Raw genomic sequence first — 25,222 nt, 5'->3', positions numbered from 1 at the left:
TGGCTTGGAGAGCTTTGATTTAACCTCTTTCCCATTGGGAGTGCACGCTTCCCCGGCTGCGTTTCTCACAGTGTCCCTGCCGCCCACCCTGTTTTGCCTCACGAGACCGTGGCGTCTGCTGCGACTGGAGAGTCCCTGCTACTTCTCTGGCCAGCCCAGGGGAGAGCCAGCTCCTGCCCCCCCTGCCGCCCCGCTTTGCTGCTCCGAGCTGCCTGCCTGCTTCTCAGCCCTCCGCCATTACCAGCTGCGGCAGGCTGACCTGACCCTGCGCCACAGCGCCACCTGCAGCCGCTCGGGAGTCATCGCACCTGCCCTGCCTGGCCGGGAGCTCAACAGCGCCCCTGCTGCTTGCGACCGTGATTACACCACACGGGAGAGGGCTCAGCAGCTCAAAAAGTCATTTGCTATTGTGATAATAGCTGCAAGTTCCCCACACCCCTTTCGTAACGACTGTACTTGTCACCTATTGTCCTACCTTCCCTACTCCACATAGTCCTAACCACGCCCCCAGTTTTCCCTATTGGTTCCGGTACCCTAACCCCACGTGGCCCTGGCCACTCCCTTGGGTTTCCCCTATTGGTTCCTGTACTCCTAACTCCGCCCATGTACCTCCCTTGTACCCAGAGGTCACTGGGCCTGTGTGCTGTCCCTGCCCCTCTCTGTTTCCCTATAAAACCACTTACCCTCCGCCATCTTGCTGTCTATGCTCCACGTGTGTTTATGCTTCACATGTGGCTGTGCATGTGAGGCCTTCGCCCTCGAGGCATCTCTGCCTCGGGGAGGTCGTTGGCCTCTGCTGCACCATGCGAATAAACATCTTCCATGGACACAACGCATAGACCCTCCTCGCCTCCTTTATCACCACCAGTTGTGGAAGCAGACGAACCAGAGCTAGCCTTATGGCTCCCCGGCCGGTGAGAGCGCAGTGTCTGCCCTGGGACAGAGGGTTTGGAGCTCTGAGCCGCTGAACTGGGCTGGGTAGAGAAGCTCTAGGGTAAAGTCTGCTGCAACATCCTTTAAACCGCAACAAATGGCGCCCAACGTGGGGCAGAAGCCACCCTGGAAAGCATCCCCCTGAAGCCGCAACTGCGGCAGGGGAGTAGTCGCATTTGGGAAGCCATTTCCCCGACGAGAAGCTTGCATTCAGCGAGAAGACCGAAGGGGCGGCCGGTAGCCTCTGGAAGAAAGTCGCGCTTTTCAAGGAAGTCGGCCGAACGGCGGTGGACCATCCCGAGTGCTTTTTATTTTGATTCTCTGTGCTTGGTAAGCCCTCTGGAAAGCCCCTTGGAAGGGGAGCCGGTGAAGGCCTGGTCGGCTTGGTACGGGGGTCCCTTTTTTCTTTTTAGTTTGTTCTTTTTGCCTCGGGGTGGGTGGAGGGTTAGAGGTGGCTTCTTGTCGAGGTGAAGGGAGTCGCGCTCCATGCGAAATCTCGACAAGAAAAAACCCACTTCTAACAAGGAGAGACCTAAGTTTTGTGCCCCCATTTTGGGAGAAATTTTTCTTATAAAATTAGACATATTTTATAAGGAATGGGGAATCAGCTGTTGTGTGGGAAGTTTTTGCGCGCGAGAGATAAAGTAAACTAATCTGTGTTTTGTTTTATTTAGTTAGCTGGCAGTGAAAAACCCTTGTTCTCTCCCTAATAAGCACCTTCCCCTGCATGTATCCCCCAACATGGTGCCGGCCATGTGTTGGTGGCACCCCCTCCTCCACCAGCTCGTGCTCTCCCTCTGTCCCTCAGGAGAGAGCTGATCGTACGTTTTTCAGCCTCTCCTGTCCCTTTCCCGGGTTAGAACTGATCACTCTAACTCGAGATCCCTGCTAACCTCCTTTCCTGTGCCCCAAACCTCAGCCGAGGTGACTCCACGTGTTTTCCAATATGGCGCCGGCCGCATGGTCAGGCACGCCATGTTGTCTTCTTCCCCTTGAAATTTTCCCGGGCTTGCCGAAGCCCCGCCCCCTGTGTCCCTCGTGTTCCATTGTAGCCTCTCCCCCCGCGTCGGTGGGCGCTCCCTTCGGTTACAGATCCTTCCCCATCTGAGTGTTTCTCTTCGGTGCGGGCCCCTCCTCCCATCCTCCCAGGTGTTCCCTCTCAGCCAGAAGCAGCTATGGCCTGGCTGGAAGCGGAGCTGCACCTCCAGTTGCCCGCGGCAGGCTCGGAGGAGCCGGTGGAGCCGCACCCCTAGCTCCCCGCGGCAGACACTGCCCCCGGAGCCCGGTGGAGCTGCGCCAGAGCAGTCCCTGAAGCTGTGCTGCCGTCCAGCCGTGCTGGGGCCTAGTGGAACTGTTCCAGACCCGGCAGAGCCACAGCAGAGAAGAGCTGTGTGTCACCCAGTGGAGCTGCGCTGCGTCCAAAGTTTTCTCCCTCTCCTAAGCTGAGAAAGACTTCGGTGACAGCCCCGTTGCTGCTGCAAACCCTGCCTTCATCTTAGCAGCCCCAGCAAAAGAAAAACAGACTACAAACATGACTGCAGTCCGAAAATTCAGCCTGTGCTTAATTCCAACATCAAAATCAGCCAGCTGCATCATCGTTTTCCCCATACTCACAGCAAAACTAATTTTGTTATTGCTTTACATTATGTTGTTTTACCATTTTCCTGTTGTTTAAAAATTTGCTATGAAAGTTTTTAGGAAAAGCCTTTCCCTCTTTAATTTAGTAAAAAATGGGGAAATATTGTGATAATAGCTGCAAGTTCCCCGCACCCCTTTCTTAACGACTGTACTTGTCACCTATTGTCCTGCCTTCCCTACTCCACATAGTCCTAGCCACGCCCCCAGTTTTCCCTATTGGTTCCTGTACCCTAACCCCACGTGGCCCTGGCCACTCCCTTGGGTTTCCCCTATTGGTTCCTGTGCTCCTAACGCTGCCCCTGTACCTCCCCTGTGCCCAGAGGTCACTGGGCCTGTGTGCTGTCCCTGCCCCTCTCTGTTTCCCTATAAAACCCCTTACCCTCCGCCATCTTGCTGTCTACGCTCCACGTGTGTCTATGCTCCACATGTGGCTGTGCATGTGAGGCCTTCGCCCTCGAGGCATCTCTGCCTCGGGGAGGTCGTTGGCCTCTGCTGCACCATGCGAATAAACATCTTCCATGGACACAACGCATAGACCCTCCTCGCCTCCTTTATCATCGCTGGTTGTGGAAGCAGACGAACCAGAGCTAGCCTTATAGCTCCCCGGCCGGTGAGAGCGCAGTGTCCAGCCCTGGGACAGAGCGTTTGGAGCACTGAGGCGCTGAACCGGGCTGGGTAGAGAAGCTCTAAGGTAAAGTCTGCTGCAACATCCTCTAAACCGCAACAATTTGCTATTGGTTTCTGGTTCTATTTGTGGTTGCTATTATTGTTATTGCTTGTTTATAGGTACTAGTAAAGAACTGATAGTCCTTTTTTCCCAGGAAAAAAGCCCTTGATTTTCAAAATTAAATAATTCGGAGGGAGGAGAAAATCACATTCTCTGTCCTAAGGGAGAGTTCAACCTCTCTTGGCAGACACTTGTCTTTCAAACCAAGACACCTAGTTACTCTTCAACTCAAACCTTGTCTTCATCTCAATTTCATTTATACTTTCTATGTTCTCAGCATCTTTTGCAAGGTAATCATATCTATAAGGCCTTCCTATTTCATCTTCCCCAACAGGGAAGGGAAAAGGGGAGTGGCCAGCCCCAAAGGGCCAACCAGGGAAGGTCCTAGGGGAGAAGGACAGGGGTACAGACCAATAACTGTACCCCTTGTGAGGGAGTGAGGGAGGGTACAAAACTTGTAAACCAATGGGGTGCCATGCTGGGGGGAACATTCTAGAACAGAAACCATGAATCGGACAAAGGTGGGGAAGTGCATGGGGCCAATAGACTTGCTGCTTGGTGCATGTTGATGCTTCTAGCCACAGGGTCCTCTGGGTGGTGACAAGCCTGTCGCCCTAACCATATTAGTGATGACTTTGATCTCACACCCAGGATTCCTCATCCACTGTCACTGACCCATGCGGCTGGTCACCCAAGCTTATCTGCCTAAGGGCCACTGCAACAATGGCCATGGTCATGGTTGTGGTCATCTCACAGTCACGTCATGGTTATGATTCTCTCACAGCCATGGTCATCTCATGGTCATCTCATGGTCATCTCATGGTCATCTCACAATCTTGATCACCTCATGACTGTATCATGGTCATGAAATGGTCATGTTCACGGTCATCTCATGGTCAACTCACAGTCATGGTCATTTCCTGATGACCATCTGTCTTGGTTTGAAAGACAAGTGTCTGCTAAGAGAGGTTGAACTCTCCCTTAGGACAGAGAATGTGATTTCCCCTCCCTCCAAATTATTTTAATTTTGAAATCAAGGGCTTTCAGGCAAAGGTATGGGAAAAGGAATAACAGTTCTTTACTAGTATCTATAAACAAGCAATAACAATAATAACCACAAATAGAACCAGAAACCAATAGCAGATGACTTTTTGAGCTGCTGAGCACTTTCCCGTGTGGTGTAATCACGGTTGCAAGCAGCAGGGGCGCTGTTGAGCTCCCGGCCGGGCAGGGCAGGTGCGATGACTGCCGAGCGGCTGCAGGTGGCGCTGTGGCGCAGGGTCAGGTCAGCCCCAGGCAGCTGGTAATGGCGGAAAAGGCTGAAGAGCAGGCAGGCAGCTCGGAGCAGCAAAGCGGGGCGGCAGGGGCAGGGGCTGGCTCTCCCAGGCTAGCCAGTGAGGTGACAGGGACTCTGCAGTCACGGCAGACACCGCGGTCTCGTGCAGCAGAGCGGTGTGGGCGGCAGGGACAGCCGGACTCCCCGGCAGCTGCTGCGAGAAACGCAGCCAGGAAAACGTGCACTCCCAGTGGGAAAGAGGTTGAATCAAAGCTCACCCAGCCAGGGGGAGAAGACAGAGCACAGTTGCATTTCCTGCGGCTGCAGCCAGAAGCAAAGAGCAGTCCCTTTCCTCCCGGTGTCCCATGAACAAGTGCCAGTTCCAGCAGCCAGCTGCCTCCTTCCCCTGCCCCACCCAGCACACCCTTTTGTGTCTTACAAAAGAGTTGATGTCTCTAATCACCCAGCTATCTGTTGCTTAGTAACAGGGATGGAGAAAAAATTCCAATGCCCCCAACCTCCAACACCATCCTCTCATGTTCATGGTCATCTCGTTATCACAATCAGGTCATTCTCATGATCATGGTCATCTCATGATTCTGATCACCTCATGGCTGTGTCATGGTCACCTGATGGTCACAGTCCTCTCATGGCCATGGGCATCTCATGGTCAACTCATGGCCACAATCATATCTTGTTCATTTCACCATCATAGCTCAGCCATCGTCATGGACATCTCATGGTCATGGTCATGGTCATTTCCTGATCAGCATCATCTCATGCTCATAGTCATCTCATTGCAATGGCCATCTCATGGTCACGATCACGTTATGGTCACCTCAAGGCCAACCCATGGTCATCTCTTGATCCCAATCATCTCATGGTCAGGGTTGTGGCTGTGTTATGGCCACAGTCATGGTCATCCCATGGTCACCTCACAGTTATGTTTTGGTCATCTCATGGTCACTCTCACCTCATGCCCATCTTGTGCTCATGTCATGGTCATGGTCGGGGAACCTCTCTGAGATCCCAAACCTGGACTTTGGGACACTCAAAGACCACTGGGGACAATGAGGCCTGGCCTGGCCCCTCCCCCCATCCCACTGCCCTCCAGGAGCCCAGTGTGGCCATACCCCTCCTGGGGACACCTCAGACATGGGACACAGAGCAGGAAATGAATCCTGGGGATGGAGCTGGGCGTGGGAGGCAAGTGTTCACCTGCTCCTGGTGTCCCCAGCCTGCTCCTGGCGTCCCCAGCTCGATCCTGGTGTCCCAAACCTGCTCCCAGTGTCCCCATCTTGATTCTGGTGTCCCCAGCTTGATCCTGGTGTCTCCATTCCCATTCCTGGAGTCCCCAACCTGCTCCCAACGTCCCCATCCCGGTCCCCAGTGTCCCCATTCCCATTCCTGGCACCCACAGAGGAACTGCTGAACACCAGAGGAGAGAACTAGGATTTATTGCCCCAAACAGGATTTATTGCCCCAAACAGGATTTACTGCACCAAGCAGTATTTATTGCCCCAAGCAGGACTGATTGTCCAAAGCAGGATAATTTCACACCAGAATTAAAGCATTTGGAATAATTGTAATTCTTGGCTTTCAAACACAGAAAACAAGAAGTTGATCCAGGGAAGAGCTGCAGGATGGGTAGGAGCAGCAGGATGAGCTTTGCTGAATCTGCTGAATCTGAAGAGGGAAGGGGCTGGATCCGGCTCCATGGATGGCTCAGGTGATTTGTACTAGGATGAGAGAGGGTCACAGTGTCACCCTGTCCCTGTCCCTGTCCCCATCCCACAGGATAGACCTGACTGTGGAGCCCATGGAGAGCAAGAACTGCTCTGGAATCACACCTGATCCAACTCCATCCATCCCACCTGATCCTAATCCATCCATCCCACCCCAATCCCAATCCATCCATCACATCAAATCCTGCTCCAGACTCCCCCCCTGATCCCACTCCACCCATCCTGCCCCAGTCCCCCTCAGGAATCCCACTCTGATCCTGCTCCATACCTGCAGTAGAGCCGTTGGTTCCCATTTCTGTTCCTGCAGAAAGAGAAGATCCATGAGATTCCAGCACGGATCACACTCTGGGATTAACCCTGTTAATCCCGGGATTAATCCAGGATCCACCCTGGGATCTGCACAGAGGGGATCCAGAGCTGGATCCACCACTGGAACTCACCGGCTGGTGGGCTGTACCCAGAGTTCTGCCTCCTCCCTGTGGAAAAACAGTGGGATCAGCACCCATGGTGTGGGATTTCCGGAACACTGCCGGGTGGATCCGTGCCCTTCCCGACCCCCATCCCGTGGGTTACCGGATTGGAACTTCCAGATGCCAAATCCGATGCCAACGACAAGGACAGCAGCGATGATGCACAGAGCAATCACCAGGGCGAGATTCCCCGATTTTGGCTCTGGGAAATGCAGAACAGTGAGGAGGAGGAGGGGAATCCCCATTTGGGAATTCCCAATTCCCTATTCCCACATTCCCAATTCCCAGCCTCACCCCAGCTGAAGATCCCAGGCTCCAGCGTTCCGGGATGCTCCACCCGGCACCGGTACTGCTCCCGCTCCTCCGGCCGCGCCTCGATCCTGGCCCAGGTGTGGAAGGTGCCGTCGCTGTTGGGAACGATCCCACCCCACTCCGTCTCCTGATCCCAGATTTCATCCCCCTTCATCCAGTTGACTGTGATGTCTCTGGGGTAGAATCCATATGCATGGCAGGACAAGATCAGCTTCCCGTATTCCTCTTTTCCAAACACATGGACATCAGGGCGTTCTGCAACGGGATAACGGTGAGATGGATCCATGGAATTCCAATGGGAACGGGATGGGGGTGAGATCTGCCCATGGAATTCCCACTGAAACAGGATAGAGGTGAGATCTGCCCATGGAATTCCCACTAGAATTACTGTGCTCCCAACTCCTCCATTCCCAAATCCCAAATCCCCACAGGAATTCTGCCCCACCTTTGCGCTCCAGCTCCTTCTGCCCATATCCAACGTATTTCCGAAGCCATTCCACACAGACGTGCCCCAGGTAATTCGTCCACTGCTCAACCGCGTTCAGTTCACCTTCCCAGCGCCTCCTGGTGACCTCAGCAGCATTGTCAGCTGCCACGAATCCCTTGGATCCCAAGTCGAAGGAGATGTAATCCCACCCATCATAGCCAAACCGATCAGATCCACGGACACTCCCGTCAGACATGAGGTCACAGCCATAAACCCTCAGCCATGTTCGGGGATCTGGGGGGGGGAGGATTGTACCCACAGAGACCCATGGAATTGTGTCCCAGCCTCACAGAGCCTCATCCCAGCCCTTTGGAGCCCCATGGAGGCACATCAGAGCCCCACAGATCCCATCCCAGCCCCACAGATCCCATCTCAGCCCCACAGATCCCATCTCAGCCCCACAGATCCCATCCCAGCCCCACAGATCCCATCCTGTCCCATCCCAGCCCCGCACATCCCATCTCAGCCCCACAGATCCCATCCCAACCCCATACATCCCATTCCATCTCAGCCCCACAGTTCCCATTCCAGCCCCATAGATCCCATCCCACCCCACAGGTCCCATCCTGTCCCACAGATCTCATCCCACCCCCACAGATCCCATCCTGTCCCACAACTCCCATCCCACCCCCACAGTTCCCACCCCAGCCCCACAGATCCATCCCAGCCCCACAATTCCCATCTCAGCCCCACAGATCCCATCCCATTCCCTCCCAGCCCCACAGTTCCCATCCCAGCCCCACAGTTCCCATCTCAGACCGACACATCCATCTCAGCCCCATAGATCCCATCCCACCCCACAGATCCCATCCCAGCCCCACAGTTCCCATCCCAGCCCCATAGATCCCATTCCATCTCAGCCCTGCATATGCCATTCCAGCCCCACAGATCCTATTCCATCCCATCCTAGCCCCGCAGATCCCATCCCAACTCCATAAATCCCATTCCATCTCAGCCCCACAGTTCCCATTCCAGCCCCGTAGATCCCATCCCACCCCACAGATCCCATCCCAGCCCCACAGATCTCATCTCAGCCCTACAGATCCCATCCCACCCCACAGATCCCATCCCAGCCCCACAAATCCATCCCAGCCCCACAGATCCCATCCCAGCCCCATAGTTCCCAACTCACCCCCACAGATCCCACAGATCCATCCCAGCCCCACATATCCATCTCAGCCCCACAGATCCCATCCCAGCCCCACAGATCCCACCCCACACCATAGGTCCCATCCCATCCCATTCCAGCCCCACAGATCCCATCCCAACACCACAGATCCCATCTCAGCCCCACAGATCCCATCTCAGCCCCACAGATCCCATTCCATCCCATCCCATTCCAGCCCCACAGATCCCACCCCACACCACAGATCCCATCCCATCCCATTCCAGCCCCATAGATCCCATCCCATTCCAGCCCCACAGATCCCATCCCAGCCCCATAGATCCCATCCCAGCCCCCCAGATGCCATTCCAGCCCCACAGATCCCATCCCAGCCCCACAGATTCCCATCCCAGCCCCAAAGTTCCCAACTCAGCCCCACAGATCCCACAGATCCATCCCAGCCCCACAGATCCATCTCAGCCCCACAGATCCCATCCCATTACAGCCCCACAGTCCCCATTCCAGCCCCATAGATCCTGTCTCAGCCTGACAGATCCCATCCCAGCCCCACAGATCCCATCCCAGCCCAGCCCCACAGATCCCACCCCAACCCCACAGCTCCCATCCCAGCCCCACAGACCCCATCCCAGCCCCACAGTTCCCATCCCAGCCCCACAGATCCCATCCCAGCCCCACAGATCCCATCCCAGCCCCACAGATCCCATCCCAGCCCCAGCTCCCCCACTCACCCCTGCTCTGGTTGTATCTCTCCCGCAGTGTCTCCAGGTCAATGGCAGCCACATGCTGGTTCTGCTCAGCAATCTGGGTCTGCTCATCCCAATATCCCGGCTCAGCTCTGTCCTTCATCCACTGTGTCAGTGGCTCCACTCGGCCTCTCTCGCTGTCGTAGCGCACAAAGGGAATTCCATCCACGTACCCCATTATCATGAACTGTGGAACCCCCGGGCTGGGCTCTGACACTGCCACGTCCAGGTAACGCAGGGAGTGCAGAACTGGGGGGACACAGAGATTTGGGGGGTCTGAGGGGTCATGGCTCAATGAAAGGGGAAATGGGAGAGCTGGGAAGGGGTTTGGGGATTTCATGACCAAGAGCTTGGGGTGCAGGGAGGGATGGGGGAGTCGAGAGAGTCCCTGTGCCAAAAAAAGGGGGTCCAGGGGTCCCTAGAGCCCAGGAAAGAGGGGTCACAAGATAGGGAGAGCTGGGAATAGGGGTCCTGGAGATTCTTGATGCACAGGAAAGGGGGGCTGGGGGCTGGGAAAAGCAGGAATGGGGGTCCAGGGGCTCTCAGGGTCAAGGGAAAACAGGGACTGGGGAAAGCAGGATGGTCGGGAAATGGGGTGCAGGGGGGGATTGGTGCAGGATAAGGGAGTGCAGGGGAGTCCCAGAGCCTCGGAATGGAACTTCAGGGGGAAACTTCCTGGGAATTCCCCTGGAACCCCCTGGAACCCCATCTGACCCCCCAGGGACCCCCCAGACCCCTGCAGGAAGCACAGGGGGTGCAGAACTGGGGGGACGCAGAGCCTGGCGAGGTCTGGAGGCAGCCAAGGGTCAGGGAGTGGAACTGGGAGAGCCGGGAAGAGTCCAGAGTTCAAGGAAGGGACTGGGAGAGGAGGGATGGGGCTGGGAAAGGTGAGAGGATCCTGGGGTGCAGTTTGGGAGACAGGAAAGAGAAAGTGACCGAGGGAGTGCGGGGGGAGGGGACAGGGGAAAAGGGGAATTCCAGGGGAATTCACCTGGATCCCACTGGATCCCCACTGCGACCCCCGTGAGGCTCCTCTGAGACCCCCGGGAGCCACCTGGGACCCCCTGGAGCACCTTTCGGGAAGGGCCGGGAGTGGAGAACTGGGGGGACACGGAAATTCGGGAGGCCTGGGGGGGCGAAAAGCCGAGGAAAAGGGCGGGGCTGGGGTCTGGGAAATGCGGGATGCCCGGGAAGGGGGTGCAGGGGGGTTTGGTGCTGGATAAGGGGGCGCAGGGGGGTTTGGTGCTGGATAAGGGGGTGCAGGGGGTGCCGGTGGCCAGAAATGAACATTCAAGGGATCCCCGACCTCAGGAATTGGGGTTCAGTGGATTCCAATGCCAGGAAATGGCAGTTCAGGGGGGTCCCTATGCCCAGGAATGGCGGGTCAGGGGGGTCTCAGTGCAGGATAAGGGGATTCGGGGGGTCCCGGTGCTGGGGAAGGGATGGAGGAGGGTCACAGGGCAAAACATCGGGGTTCAGGGGTTCCCGTGCTCGGGAATGGAGGTTTAGGGGGGTCCCGGTGGCCGGGAATGGAGGCTCAGGGGGTCCCGGTGCCGGGGCACTCGCCGGGCAGATCTCGGTGTCGCCGCTTGGGAGACGCGAAAGTGACCGAGAGAGCGCGGGGGGAGGGGAAGGGGAATTCCAGGGAATTCATCTGGATCCCACTGGATCCCTTCTGCGACACCCCTGGGACCCTGTGACTGCCACTTGGGACACCCTGGGACCCTCCAGGGCATCCTGGGACCCCTTTTCAGGAAGCGCCGGGAATGGAGAACTGGGGGGACAGGAAATTTGGGGGATCTGGGGGATCTAAAGATCAAGGAAAAGGGAAGAGCTGGGGTCTGGGAAAGGCGGGATGGCCCCGAATGGGGTGCAGGGGGTCCCAGGGCCGGATAAGGAGGTACAGGGAGGTCCCGGTGGCCGGAAATGAACGTTCAGGGGGGTCCCTGTGCCCAGGAATGGAGGGTCCCGGTGCGAGATGAGGGGGTTCAGGGGGGTCGCGGTGCTGGGGAAGGGAACGGAGGGAGCTTACCGTACGAAAAATGGGGGTTCAGGGAGTTCCCGTGCCCGGGAAAGCAAGTTTAGGGAGTTCCCAGCAGCCGGAAATGGAAGTTCAGGGGGTCCCGGTGCTCAGGAATTGCGGTTCAGGGGGTCCCGGGGGTCTCACTCACCTCTCGTCGCTCCCCCCGGGGCCCCCAGGAGCCCCAGGAGCCCCAAGAGCACCCCCAGCCCCAGCGCTGGAGCCATCGCGCTGCTCCGCTGCGACCCGCCTGGCCCCGCCCACTGCCCTGGGCCCGCCCGTTGCCATGGCCCCGCCCACTGCCCTGGCCCCGCCCCCAGCACAGCCTCCTGCCCCGCGATTGGCGCAGCTATTTCCTGCTCGCCAATGGCAGCCCGGCCTGATAGTGACGTCACCGGTCGCCGGGCAGATCCGGAACTCGCAGGTTGAGACCGAGAGAGGGCAGGGCGGGGAGAGAAAGGGGAAATCAGAGAATTCATGTGGATCCCACTGGATCCTCGCTGTTCCGGCCTGGGCTCCTGCCGGGGCTGCAGGGGAGTCCCTGCTCCATCCCGGCCTCAGCCACAGCTCACAGCACCTTCAGCTCCAGGTCGCACCGAGCTCCCGGCGGCTCAGGGCAGCAGCGATTCTTTGTCCTCCTGCCCGGGCCGGCACAGCGCCAGAGCTGCTGCTCAGCCGAAGGTTCCGAGAAATGCCCGAGTTCCGGGAAAGGGAGATGACTCCATGCGTGTGCAGAGCCCGCGCCTCGCTGCCCTTGGCTGGCTGTGCTGTCACTCGGAATTGTCCCAGCGCGATTGCTGCTCGGTGCCAGCGAGCGGGGACAAGGCCGGCGCCGGTGTCGCCCCCAGACAGGCAGGCAGGCAGGCAGGGCTTTAGTGGGGCAGCAGCGGCGCCATGGTGGGAGCGTGTGTGCGGCCCGGGAGCGGCGGCAGCGGGCGGAGCCCGGGGAGGCGGCGGCGGAGCTCGGAGAGGCTGTCCCAGCGCAGGTGGGAGCCGCGCTGGCTTGTTCCGGGGCTCGGGGCTCGCTGCGGGCGGATGGAGGGGATGCAGGGGGCGGCAGGAGGGCTGTGGCGGCTTCCTTCTCCCGTCTCTCTCCCTCCCTCCCTCCGTGGCTGTGGCGCCGTGTTGCCGCTGGCCTGAGGCCGCTGAGGGAGCGGCTGCCCGCGGTCTCCTTGCCGCTGCTGCCTCGGCAGGAGGCGGTGCTGGAGCAGCGCTGGCTCGTCCCGCTTGCTGTGGGTAGCACAGAACAGAACAACACAGCACAGAACAGAAGAGCGCAGAGCAGAACAGCACATCACAGTCCCATTCCCGGGACTGTTCCCGGCAGTGCGGCACTGGTCTGGGCACCCCTGGTGCAGCGGGACATGTCCGTGCCCCGGGCTGGCATGGGATGGGATGAACTTGAGTGTCTCTGGCAAGCCAAGCACTCTGGAGGAGAAAGAGCAGCTTGGGGCATTACACAGATCCCGTCCCATCGTCTCGGTTGTACATTCCCTGCCAGGCTCTGCCTCTTGTCTCAAACATGTACCGACCGGGCGCTGCCTCCGCTCACTGTCCCTGAGCTCCAACCCTCAGGGCAGGGCATGCAGGGAACAATGCTGAGCCCCTCAGGGCTGCTGGTTCTTTTCTTGTCCCCCCAGCAGGCTGAGCCCGATCCGCAGCTGCCCTGTTCCCACACTCGGCAGCTCCCGGGTGCTGTCCCTAACTGTCCCTGCCTGTCCCTAACTGTCCCTGCCTGTCCCAGCCCGGAGCTGCACAGCCAGAGGGGTTGGGGCTGCAGGGCCGAGCTGGGCCCGGAGCTCTCTGACACTGTGTTTGTGTCCCCAGGTGCTGCCGGGGAGCAGAGACAGGGCAGGACTGAGCCGGCAGTGCCTTCCAGAGCCAGCACTAGCTGGGAGCTCTTATCATGTACAGAGCCGCTGTTGAGATTCCCGAGGATGCCCTGGGTGCCCAGGATGGATCAGCAACCAGGGGGACAGAGCTGCCTCAGCTGCCAGATCCTGCTGGGCACAGGCAGGGAGAAGCTGCTTCTCTGTTGGGGCAGAGTGAATCGCAGCTCAGGAATGGCATTGGAGAGAAGTGCCAGGATGGATCAGCAATGGGAGTCACACACAGAAAGAGCCTCAGAAGATATCTGGGTGAGTGCAGGGCCAGCGCTGTGGCCTCTAGGGAGGGGACAATGGGCAGTGTGAGCACAGGGCTGGCAGGGTGTGGCTGTGTCCAGGGCTCTGCAAGAGGCCTGGTGCTCTGCTGGACTGACAGCCCTGGCCCTGGGCACTTCTCCTGCCCTGGCTGTCCCCACACCTGTGTCCCTTGTCCCTGTTCATGCTGCCAGCTCAGTGAGTGGCACACGGGCTGAGGGTCCTTCCTGTGCTCCCCTGGCGTTGGGTGGGGGATGTGAGGGCTGGGCCTGCTCAGGACAGCTCCATGCTCACAGCCTATGCCTCTTTCCAGCTCCTGTTGAGTGGATCAGATCCCATCCCGTGCTCACCCTGCTGATGCTGACTCTGCTCCTGCTCCTGGCTGTGGCTCTGGCGGTGTCCTTGGCTGCTGTGTCAGGTAAGGAGGAGCAGCAGCCTCAGCCCAACCCCTCGGGGCACTGCGGGCTCACTGCTCCCTCACGGCCGGGATCGTCCCTCAGCCCCGCTCTGACCAATCAGCGCGCGGGAGAACGAGGAGTGACGGCTGAATCAGCCAATCGCGGCGGGCTGAAGGAATTTGGGCGGGAAAATCAGCCAATGGGAGTTCGAGCTGCTCCGTGAGGGGAGAATCCTCAGCCCTTCTGTTCGCTCTGCAGGGAGAAGACAAACTGACGCTCCGGTTACATCTGACACTCCTCTGCTGCTGGCCTGTCCCCATGGCTGGGTTGGGTACAACGGGATCTGCTACTTCCTCTCGAGGGATCACCTCTCCTGGGATCAGACTAAGGCTCGGTGCTCCGAGCTCGTGGCCTCCCTGGCTGTGCTCGAGGACTGGGAAATGGTGAGTGAGGGGTTTGGGGTGGCTGAGGGGAGCCTGGGGAGCTCCTGGGCCAGGGCTGCAGCTCCCATTATCTGCTCCTCTCTCCTTGCCAGGAGTTCCTGTTCCATTTCAGCAAGAACGACGATTACTGGCTCGGGCTGCACAGACAGGACCAGCGGCTGCAGTGGGTGGATGGCAGCAGATTCAGCTCCTTGTGAGTTCTGGGGGCACAGGCAGGGCCTGGGGGCACAGGGGCACAAGGTGTCTCCCTGAGGTTCCAGCAATGTCTCTGCTTTTTCCTGCAGGGTCAAGCTCCAAGGCAATGCAGACTGTGTGCACCTGGCTGAGAATTATCTGGGGGGACAGCCCTGCTCAAGTGACATGCAGTATATCTGCAGCAGACCCCAAACTCACCTGTAATGGGATGGAGAAAAGATCTCTTGCTGAGAACATCCTCAGGAGTGAGATCTGCTCGAGTGACATGAACTACGTGTGCAGCAGAGCCCAAAGTCACCTGTAACAGGACATGGGCAAAGCACCTTCTGCACACTTGGCAGCTCCAGTTCTTTGCCTCTTCCTCCAGCACAAGGATGTCCTTCCTCAGCTGCAGCACCTGCCTTGTGCTGACTCTCAGGAGCACCTCAGTGCCTCATCTCTGGGTCACCTCAGTGCCACTTTATATGGTCACCTCAGTGCCTGATGTCACAAACACCTCAGTGGCTGATCTCAGGGTCACCTCAGTGCCACTTGAAAGGATTGCTGGAAAATGTGGCAGTTTAAATATTTTGTATAACTTTAGTCAAAGTTTGTCTTTACCCCAAAAATAGGAATTTTAGGTTTCTTTCCAGGGCATTGTTCTGCCAGGTGAGGTCTGATAAACTCAACATATCTACAAACATTCACCTCCAGTAGGGGTGAAGACATCTGGGCAGGAAAGCACTGACAGGGAAATTGAAGAATGAAAAATCTGATTACCATCAGAGATGAGGAGATTCAGATCCAATGGGAAACTGAATACTGGGGGTTTGCTCAGCTTTGGAGCAATGAACACTGAGCCAATGCTTTTCTATGTCTTTGTACTGTATAAAATATTTAAATATTTTAAAAATCCATGTGTCATGGAATGGTTCTCTCTGCACAGCTGGGCTGTGTGTGGATGAGATGATTTCTGTGGTACATCCTGACCAGAACTACATCCTGGCCAGATAGTAAAGTAATGCCTTGACTCTCTAACATTAAAAATGTTGTTGGAGGGTTTTTGTTTTTCCTGCTGTTTCAGTGACATCAGGGAGGTACGAAATTGTCTGCAGGAGAAGGAAATGGGGATTTGGGGTTTGTTCCTGTGGGGGAAAGGAAAATGGGGATTTGGGGTTTGTTCCTGTGGGGGAAAGGACAGGGAGTTGTGGCAGGAGATGCTGCCAGACAAAAGCCACCCTCGCTGCCCTAAGATGGTGAAAATAAAAGAGCAGGAGATCTCTCTGATCTCTGAGAGGTGGGAATTGATGAAATACCATAGAATAAATGAAGTGGGGAGAATTGAGTGATGAAAAGCCAGAGGTATCTGAAAAAAGACCCAAAATGTTCTGTGGAGCTGACTCAGCGCCCTGGGGCCTCACTTCTGCTACCCGCTAATTAGGAGCAATTTGTCAGGCTAATTAATGGCTAATTAATCGCTGTTTCGCCATCCCTGAGCCGCTTTGCTCCTCTGCCAGGCTCTATCCAGCTCAGCGCCTGCAGAGCTGCCCTGCGCTGGGTGAGCTCCGTGCATCGCTTTGGTTTCCCCAAAAAGCCAAAATCTCCCCAAACCCCTCGGGCTGAGCACAGGAACGGACAGGCTTTGGGCAGAAAACTCCCAAATCGTTGTTCCCCAGGCTGGGAAGGAGAAACCGAACCGAACCGATCCGGGAGCTCCGGCAGCTCCTCTCTGCCGGCCGCGATGGAACGGAGCAGGGGCAGCAGGGCAAGGGACGGGGCTGCAGGTGCCGAGGGGACACGAGGGACAGCGGGGAGGACGAAGAAGCAGTTAATGGCAAAGAAATAAAGCGATGAAGAGACAAAGCCGCACAATCCGCTCCGCACTTGGGATCCGCTCAGCCCTGCCATGGTTTCGCTCTCACCATGGCGCCGCCGGGGAAGGGGAGCGAGCGGCAGTGACGTCACCGCCCCTCGCGCCCCTCGCTCCTCGGTGAGTTGCTGACAAGATGATGGCGGCGGCGGCGGCGGCAGCTTTGGGAGCGGGAGAGATTTGGGGATTCACGGTGAGTTTTGGGGGTTTTGTGTGGAGAACTGCGGGTTTTTTGGGTTTTTGTGTGGAGAACTGCGGGTTTTTTGGGGTTTTGTGTGGAGAACTGCGGGCTTTTGGGGTTTTGTGTGGAGAACTGCGGGTTTTTTGGGGTTTTGTGTGGAGAACTGAGGGTTTTTTGGGGCTTTGTGTGGAGAACTGAGGGTTTTTGGGGTTTTGTGTGGAGAACTGAGGGTTTTTGGGGCCGCGGACGGGTCTGGGGGGCTATGGGGACATTGCCGACATATCCGAGAAACCCCACTTCAACCTCCTAAAAATCCGTTTTATTTCCCAAAATTCGGTTTTGTTCCCAAAATTGTACTTCACCCCTCAAAAACCCACTTTTGTCTCGCAAAAACCTTCCACTCCCAAACCGTTTTATTCTTCAAAATCCCATTCCATCCCCTCAAATCCTACTCTTTTTCCCAAAAATACTCCATTTTAATTCCTCAAGTCCCTTTTATTCCCTCTTTGGGTCTGAAATTAACAATTCCACAGAGCATTTAAGCTGATTTATACCTGGATTTAACAATTGAAGAGAAGTAACATCTTGCAGCATTTACTCAGATTCATATGTGAATTACCAATTCCCCAGAGCAGTAACAGCTAACAGCATTTAACCTGATTTATAGCAGAATTTAACCTGATTTATGCCCGAATGTGGCTATTCAAGAGGAGTCACAGCTAACAGCATTTAACCTGATTTACATTTGAATTCAACCTCGTTTATACCTGAATTTAACAATTCAAGAGGAGTAACACCTAACAGCATTTAACCTGATTTGTGCCTGAATGTAACCTGATTTATGCCTGAATTTAGCAATTCGAGAGGAGTAACACCTAGCAGCATTTAATCAGATTCCATACGTGAAATACCAGTTCCACAGAGCAGTAACAGCTAGCAGCATTTAACATGAGTCACCCTGGAACTGTAAAGCTGAGAAGAGAAATCAAACCCATTTCCGCCCCTTGCCCCGATCCGGATCCGTTCGCCGCTGCGACTGCGCGGGGTGGGGATGGGTTGGGGCCGGGGAGGGGCGGAGCGGAGGCGGGGGCTCAGCAGAGGCTGGAGGAGCGGCCGATTAGAGGTTGGGGGGCGGCGGAGCTCGGAGAGCAGCGGCAGCAGTGAGAGCAGCGGAGCCCGGGGAGGCGGCGGAGCTCGGAGAGGCTGTCCCAGCGCAGGTGGGAGCCGCGCTGCCTTGTGCCGGGGCTCGGGGCTCGCTGCGGGCAGATGGAGGGGATGGAGGGGGCGGCAGGGGGGCTGTGGCGGCTTCGTTCTCCCGTCTCCCTCCCTCCTTCCCTCCCTGGCTGTGGCGCCGTGTTGCCGCTGGCCTGAGGCCGCTGAGGGAGCGGCTGCCCGCGGTCTCCTTGCCGCTGCTGCCTCGGCAGGAGGCGGTGCCGGAGCAGCGCTGGCTCGTCCCGCTTGCTGTGGGTAGCACAGCACAGCACAGCACACGGGAGATGTCCGTGCCCGGGGCTGGTAGGGGACGGGAGGAACTTGAGTGTCCCTGCCAAGGGACGCGGTCTGGAGGAGAATAGCTTGGGGCATTTGGCGGGCCGCCAGGCCTCCCGCCTACCCGTACATGTCCACCATGTCCGCCCCCCTCTCCGTATTCTCCCTGCCAAGCTCCGCCTCTTGTCCTCAACCACGCCCCGAAAGGGCGGTGCCTTCGCTCGCTGTCCCTGAGCTGCAACCTTTAGCGCAGGGCATGCAGGGGACAATGCTGAGCCCCTCAGGGCTGCTGGTTCTTCCCCCCGCGGCAGGCTGAGCCCGATCCGCAGCTGCCTTGTTCCCGCACTCGGCAGCTCCTGGGCTCTGTCCCTGCCTGTCCCTAATTATCCCTAATTGTCCCTAACTGTCCCTGCCTGTCCCAGGCCGGAGCTGCACAGCCAGAGGGGTTGGGGCTGCAGGGCCGAGCTGGGCCCGGAGCTCTCTGACACTGTGTTTGTGTCCCCAGGTGCTGCCGGGGAGCAGAGACAGGGCAGGACTGAACTGGCAGCGCCTTCCAGAGCCAACACCAGCCGGGGCCTCTTATCATGTACAAAGCCGCTGTTGAGATTCCCGAGGATGCCCTGGGTGCCTAGGATGGATCAGCGACCAGGGGGACAGAGCTGCCTCAGCTGTCAGATCCTGCTGGGCACAGGCAGGGAGAAGCTGCTTCTCTGTTGGGGCAGAGTGAATCCCAGCCCAGGGATGGCATTGGAGAGAAGTGCCAGGATGGATCAGCAATGGGAGTCACACACAGAAAGAGCCTTGGAAGATATCTGGGTGAGTGTAGGGCCAGTGCTGTGGCCTCTAGGGAGGGAACATTGGACAGTGTCATCCCAGGAGCACAGGGCTGGCAGGGTGTGGCTGTGTCCAGGGCTCTACAAGAGGCCTTGTGCTCTGCTGGACTGACAGCCCTGGCCCTGGGCAGTTCTCCTGCCACAGGCTGTCCCCATGGTGTGTCCCTGTTTGTCCCCTGTCTGTGTCCCTGTCCCTTATCTCTCCTTCTGCCAGCTCAGTGAGGGGAGAATGGGCTGCGGGTTCCTTCCTGCTCAGGACAGCTCCATCCTCACGGCCTGCGGCTCTTTCCAGCTGCTGTTGAGTGGATCAGATCCCATCCCGTGCTCACCCTGCTGATGCTGACTCTGCTCCTGCTCCTGGCTGTGGCTCTGGCGGTGTCCTTGGCTGCTGTGTCAGGTAAGGAGGAGCAGCAGCCTCAGCCCAACCCCTCGGCGCACTGCGGGCTCACTGCTCCCTCACGGCCGGGATCGTCCCTCAGCCCCGCCCTGACCAATCAGCGCGCGGGAAAACGAGGAGTGACGGCTGAGTCGGCCAGTCGCTGGGGTTGGAGGGGTTTGAGCGGGAAAACTAGCCAATGGGAGCTCGGGCTGCTCCGTGAGGGGAGAATCCTCAGACCTTCTGTTCGCTCTGCAGAGAGAAGCTGTGGAGACATCTGACATCTGATACTCCACGGCTGCTGCCCTGACCCAAGGGCTGGATTGGGTACAACGGGATCTGCTAGCTCCTCTCGAGGGATCACCACTCCTGGGATCAGGCTCAGACTCGGTGCTCTGAGCTCGGGGCCTCCCTGGCTGTGCTCAATGACAAGGAAATGGTGAGTGAGGGGATCTGGGGGGATTTGCGGTGGCTGAGGGGAGCCTGGGGAGCTCCTGGGCCAGAGGTGCAGCTCCCATTGTTTGCTCTTCTCTCCTTGCCAGAAGTTCCTCTTCCACCTCAGTGAGAATGACAATTCCTGGCTCGAGCTGCACAGACAGGGCCAGTGGCTGCAGTGGATGGCCGCCCTCCAACAGATAACACCCCCTCTGCTCCTCTGCCGCTGAAAGAGTCCAAGGAAGAAACAAAAGCTTTTTTATTTGAAAAGTTTCAAGTGATGAAAAAGCAAAAAGTAGAGTCCAGCTCGACTGTCTGAATTACACAGAAGGTATGAAAAATCTAACCTGAGAGCTCTGCTCAAAAGGGAGTCTGCTACAGGACAGAATCCAGAGATAAGTGCAGAAATTTCTCCGATCGCAAGCTCCAGTCAAATAATACAGAACACGGAAGTCACAGAAGTCATGCCTCCAGCATCCATGCCTCCCTCCGTCACCTCAAGTGCCCACGTGGGCAGCAATCCCAGAAACACAGCCCTTGCCCAGTGAGGAAAAAAGCAGCTCTGACGAAAAAGAAACAGAGCTGGCTAACAATATTACTCTGCAAAAAACAGCCAGCAAAAGCCAGAAAGAACTCAAGAATCTTATAGAAGAACTGAGAACTCAATTGCAACAAGTGATGAAACAATTGAAACAGCAAGGAAACAACACAATTGCCCAGAAAATAGTACAACCAACGACTAGCCCCTCAGGGTCACTACAAATATTGCAGCATGTAAGACCAGCTATAAATGCAGCCCAACTACAGCAGTGGGCTTTCCAGCCCCCTGCGCCCCAGACAGCAATGAGTCTGGAGCAAGTCCCGCTTGGGTGTGTGAAGTGCCTTCCCCCCCGGACACTTTGGGCTGCCTGGCTAGGCGTAGGGCCAAAGAGAAGAGCAGGGCCAGCCCTGCTGTTTTTCCTCTTCGCTTTCCCCCGCGCAGCCTCCCCACACCATCCGGTGACGGGGGAGCAGGCGAGCACTAGCTGTGCCCCGGAAAACCCTGTCAAGACTTCACAAATTGATTTGTGAATGTATTTTCAAAGTGCTTTTTTTTAATTAGTATAACTGAGTTGTCTTTTAAACTTGTTTTCAGCTTTTCAGAATGAGAAAGCCTTGTAGCAAAATAATTGTCCTAATGAGTGATAACACCTTAATTGCTAAAACCCTGAACAAGAGCTAAATTCCTTGCTGAAGCAGTTCTAAAAGTGTTTATTTTAAGTATACCTCTGATGTTCATAGAGTCTTAGCCAGATATAAACTGTTCAAGTCAGTTTAATTTTTCCCAATGCATTTTATCTCAACTCTACAAAATTAGTATATAAATCACAACAAAATGCCTTATTTGTAGCCTTATTGTGGACAAACCTCCATTTCTCTCTTTTTAAAACCTTTCCAAAATTTAAAAAATCTTTTCTTCTGCCTGCGAAATAGCTCGCAAAGCTGCTTTGGCATTTGCCCAGCTAAGTGTTTAGAAGATATCTGAGGCTACAGCTCTGACCTTGGCATGCCTGAAACTACTCAGTATGAGGCAAATAATACAAATATAATTGCAAGCAGCCTTTATCTTAGTTTACAGACAAGCTCTGTGTTGTATCCTTACTCAGCATAGATTCAAGTAGCCCTGATGCATTCAGTGAAGTGAATATTAACTGAACAAAATATGAGGCTGTAGCAATTAACTTTACAGCCTGATGTCAAAACATCGAATGAATTACCGTGTGTTTACCACACTTTTCTGACCCTTCCAGTTAATCCTGCAGAAATTTAACCCTCTGAAGTTCTCTGTTGCTGCTGTCTTATCTATAGTCTAGTTACTTCTTTGTATATTGTGCATTTATGTTTAATTGCTGTATGATAAATCTTCAGTAGTTTTCTTGTAATGATAGAGTCAAAATGAGTGTCGGGGGTTGAGAATTTCTTCCCATTCCTGTTACTAAGCAACAAATAGTCCGATGTTCGGAGCGATCAAGTCTTTTGTAAAAGACAAAGGCTAGGTTTTTGGGCAGGGCACGGTAAGGGAGAGCCAGCCCTGGGAAGGCTCTCTCGTGGTTCGGATGCTGAGGGTAGAGGCTGCTGGCTCTTTGCTTTCCAGCTGCTACCAGAGGAAATCCAACTGTGCCCTGTTTCTCTTCTCTCCTGGCTGGGTGAGCTTTGATTCAACTTTTCTTCCCACTGGGAAGGGCGCGTTTCCCCCGGCTGCGTTTTCCCGCAGCAGCTGCCGGGAGAGTCCCGCGGCCCCTGCTGCCTGCCCCTGCCCTCTGCCGCACGAGACCGCGGCGTCTGCTGTGACTGCAGAAATCTTTGCTACCTCGCTGCTAGCCGGGAGGGAGCCAGTGCCTGATCCTGCCTCCCTGCTTTCTGCTGCTCCGAGCTGCCTGGCTGCCTGCTTTCTCAGCCTGCTTGCCATCATCCAGCTGCCTGGGGCTGACCTGACCCTGCACCACAGCGCCACCTGCAGCCGCTCGGGAGTCATCGCACCTACCCTGCCCGGCCGGGAGCTCAACAGCGCCCCTGCTGCTTGCAACCGTGATTACACCACACAGGAGAAGGCTCAGCAGCTCACAAGTTACCTGCTATTGGTTTTCTGGTTCTAGTTATGGTTGCTATTGTTATTGTTTGTTTATAGATACTGGTAAAGAACTGATATTCCTTTTTTCCCATACTTTTGCCTGAAAGCCCTTGATTTACAAAATTAAATAATTCGGAGGGAGGAGGGGAAGAAAAATCACATCCTCTGCTCTAGGGGAAGGTTCAACCTCTCTTGGTAGACACCTGTCTTTCAAACCAAGACACGTGGTCATGACCACATCATGGTCATGGTTGTGTCATGGTCATCTCATGGTCATGTCATGATCATCTCATGGTCAACTCATGGCCACAATCATATCATGGTCATCTCATGGCCATGGTTGTGTCATGGTCACAATCATCCTGTGGCCGTCATCATCTCACGGTCACCTCATGGTCATGGATCACCTCATGGCTATGGATGTGTTGTGGTCATCTCATGGTCATCTCTTGGGCACAGTCATCTCATGCTCACAGTCATCTCACCCTCGTGGTCATGTCATGGTCATCTCATGCTCATGATCATCTCCTGATCATGGTCATCGGATGGTCATGGTCACCTCATAGCTGTGGTAGTGCCATGGTCATCTCATGCTCATGGTCATCTCATGCTCATGATCATTTCCTAGCTATGGTCATGTTGTGGTCACCTCTTGGTCATGTCTTGATCCCAATCATCTCATGCTCATGGTCATGTTATGGTCACAGTCATGGTCATCTCTTGGTGATCTCCTGATTACCATCATCTCATGCTCACTGTCACCTCACTGTAACGGTCATCTCATGGTCGTGATCATCTCATGGTCATCTCATGGTCATGGTAATTTCATTATCATGGTTATCTCATGGTCATCTCATGATCAACTCATGGCCACAACTCATGGTCATCTTACAGTCATGGTTGTGTCACAGTCATGGTCATTTCATGGTCATCTCATTGTAATGATCATCTCATGGTCATGGTCATCTCACAGCCATGGTCATCTCATGATTATTTCATGGTCTTGATGATCACATGGCCATGGTGTGTTGTGATCATCTCATGGTCATCTCTTGGTCACAATCACCACATGGTCATAGTCATCTCACAGTCATGGTCATACCATGGTCATGGTCACCGTCATCTCATTGCTACCTCATGGTCATCTCATGGTCAACTCCTGGCCACAATGATATGGTAATCTCACAGCTGTGGCTGTCATGGTCATGGTCATCTCATGGTCATCTCATGGTCATCTCATGGTCAGAATTAGGTCATGGTCTTGATAATGTCATGGTTGTGATTGTGTTACGGTCACAGTCATGGTCATCTCATGGCCTTGATCACCACATGGCCATGGTTGTGTTGTGGTCATCTCTTGGTCACAACTATCTCATGCTCATGGTCATCTCATGGTCATGGTTGTGTCCTGGTCACAGCCATGGTTATCTCACTGTAATGGTGTCGTGGGTTTGAGACACGACCCTTGCCAGGAGGATGCACGAAAAAGGGCAAACAGGCTTCAAGCTTAAAGTTGCAAAAAGTGTTTAATTACCTAACAGAGTTGGAGGATAAATGCAGGCAAAAATAAACTTTTCATACATTATTTTGTTCACTCCTCCCTCCCTCTTACGAACCTATAGTATTCACCCCCTTTCCTCCTCTACAATCCACAAGCCAGGTGGGGGGGGCAGGGTGTGGGGTCTCTTTTCAGTCCACAGAGCAGATTCTCAAATTTATTCATCACTAGAATTCTTTTACTACAAATACTCTTTATTTCTACTTGTTTCTCTCTCTCTCCCCAGTTTTCTGCTCTCACCCCCACCCTCTTAAAAAGCAGTCTCTGCACTCACCCCCCTTCCCTCTTTCCAAACCAGCAACACAGACAGGGGGCAGGTTGAGGGGTCCTCTGGTCAGTCCAATCAGGAAAAGAGGTTTTCTACCTAGCCATGGGGTCCTTCCCACGAGAGACAGTCCTCTGAGAACTTCTTTGGCGTGGGTCCAATCTCACGAGCAACATCTCACCCGAATTCTGCTGCAACATGAGTCTTTTGTCCATAAGGTGCTGTGCAGACTCTCCCGAGCTGAGGCCAGGCTGCTTCCATGCCAGGAACAAGGCCTATCTCTCTCAGTCAAGGCCTTTTGCAGTTTTAACTCTTAGATGAGACTCCTACTGGTTCACAGTCTTTTCCAGGCATCCACCTGCTCCTCTGGCGTGGGCTGTGGGTGGATTTCTGCACTCCTGTGGACTCCATGGGCTGCAGGGGAACCTCCTGCTCCCCCATGGCCTTCACTGTGGCTCGCAGAGGGTTTTCAGCAACTACAAAGAAGTGAAAGAAGTGCGCACCTGCTTTGTTTTGACTTTTTCTTAAATATGTTTTCACAGAGGCGTAACCAGCACCTCCAATTGGCCCAAACTTGGCCGGTAGCATGTCCATCACCTTCAGAGCCATCAGAGATTGTCTCTGCTGGACTTGATGTAAAAATTTCCAGAACTTGCACTCAGGACACACAGGAGCCATCTTTGTGCCACACCCCACCCCTCAGACACCTCCCTAGGCCTACTAGAACAGCTTCTGAGGGGTCCAAATTTCTCTTAGATGTTAAAAACACTTCACTGATGTTTTGGGCCAATTAAAACCACCACAAATGGTCATCTCATGATCATGGCTGTGTCATGGTCACCATCATCTCATGGTCACTGCATGGTCATCACATGGTCTTGATTATGTCATTGTCTTGGTCATCACATGGCCATCTCAGGATGATGGTCACTTCCTGATCACCATTATCTCATGCTCACGGTCATGGCACTG

General features: G+C 55.3%; 2 protein-coding genes across 2 annotated transcripts in view; one reads left to right on the top strand and one right to left on the bottom strand.

Annotated features, from left to right (window-relative positions):
- Positions 1-6,011: 6,011 nt before the first annotated feature.
- LOC146423297 (class I histocompatibility antigen, F10 alpha chain-like) lies at positions 6,012-11,766 on the bottom strand. The gene is made up of 8 exons (XM_085044901.1): positions 11,629-11,766; positions 9,443-9,706; positions 7,547-7,822; positions 7,084-7,356; positions 6,893-6,991; positions 6,760-6,795; positions 6,588-6,620; positions 6,012-6,313 (listed from the first exon to the last, which is right to left on the bottom strand). Exons 1-8 carry the CDS (start codon positions 11,702-11,704, stop codon positions 6,300-6,302), a joined length of 1,071 nt encoding a protein of 356 aa, XP_084901027.1. The 5' UTR covers positions 11,705-11,766; the 3' UTR covers positions 6,012-6,299.
- A 481-nt stretch (positions 11,767-12,247) lies between these two features.
- LOC146423295 (killer cell lectin-like receptor subfamily B member 1C) overlaps positions 12,248-25,222 on the top strand; it is a 33,776-nt gene continuing 20,801 nt past the window's right edge. Inside the window, exons 1-5 of the mRNA XM_085044907.1 lie at positions 12,248-12,463; positions 13,305-13,615; positions 13,932-14,036; positions 14,275-14,459; positions 14,552-14,652. Of these exons, the coding sequence (XP_084901033.1) occupies positions 13,384-13,615; positions 13,932-14,036; positions 14,275-14,459; positions 14,552-14,652 (623 nt within the window). The 5' untranslated portion in view covers positions 12,248-12,463; positions 13,305-13,383. The remainder of the gene's footprint in view (positions 12,464-13,304; positions 13,616-13,931; positions 14,037-14,274; positions 14,460-14,551; positions 14,653-25,222) is intronic.

The sequence above is a fragment of the Lichenostomus cassidix genome, unplaced genomic scaffold (assembly GCF_008360975.1).
Source record: "Lichenostomus cassidix isolate B80296 unplaced genomic scaffold, HeHo_3.0 HiC_scaffold_853, whole genome shotgun sequence".
Lineage (NCBI taxonomy): Eukaryota > Metazoa > Chordata > Aves > Passeriformes > Meliphagidae > Lichenostomus > Lichenostomus cassidix.
Note: the sequence above shows the minus strand (reverse complement) of the source record. Positions and strands in the feature narration are given on the sequence as shown.

Coding starts and splice junctions, on each gene's coding strand:
- LOC146423297 (XM_085044901.1), bottom strand. CDS start 11,704: ATGGCTCCAGCGCTGGGGCTGGGGGTGCTCTTGGGGCTCCTGGGGCTC. Junction 9,707..11,628: donor CCCGGGGGGAGCGACGAGAG/GTGAGTGAGACC, acceptor GTGTCCCCCCAG/TTCTGCACTCCCTGCGTTAC. Junction 6,621..6,759: donor TGGGTACAGCCCACCAGCCG/GTGAGTTCCAGT, acceptor CTCTTTCTGCAG/GAACAGAAATGGGAACCAAC.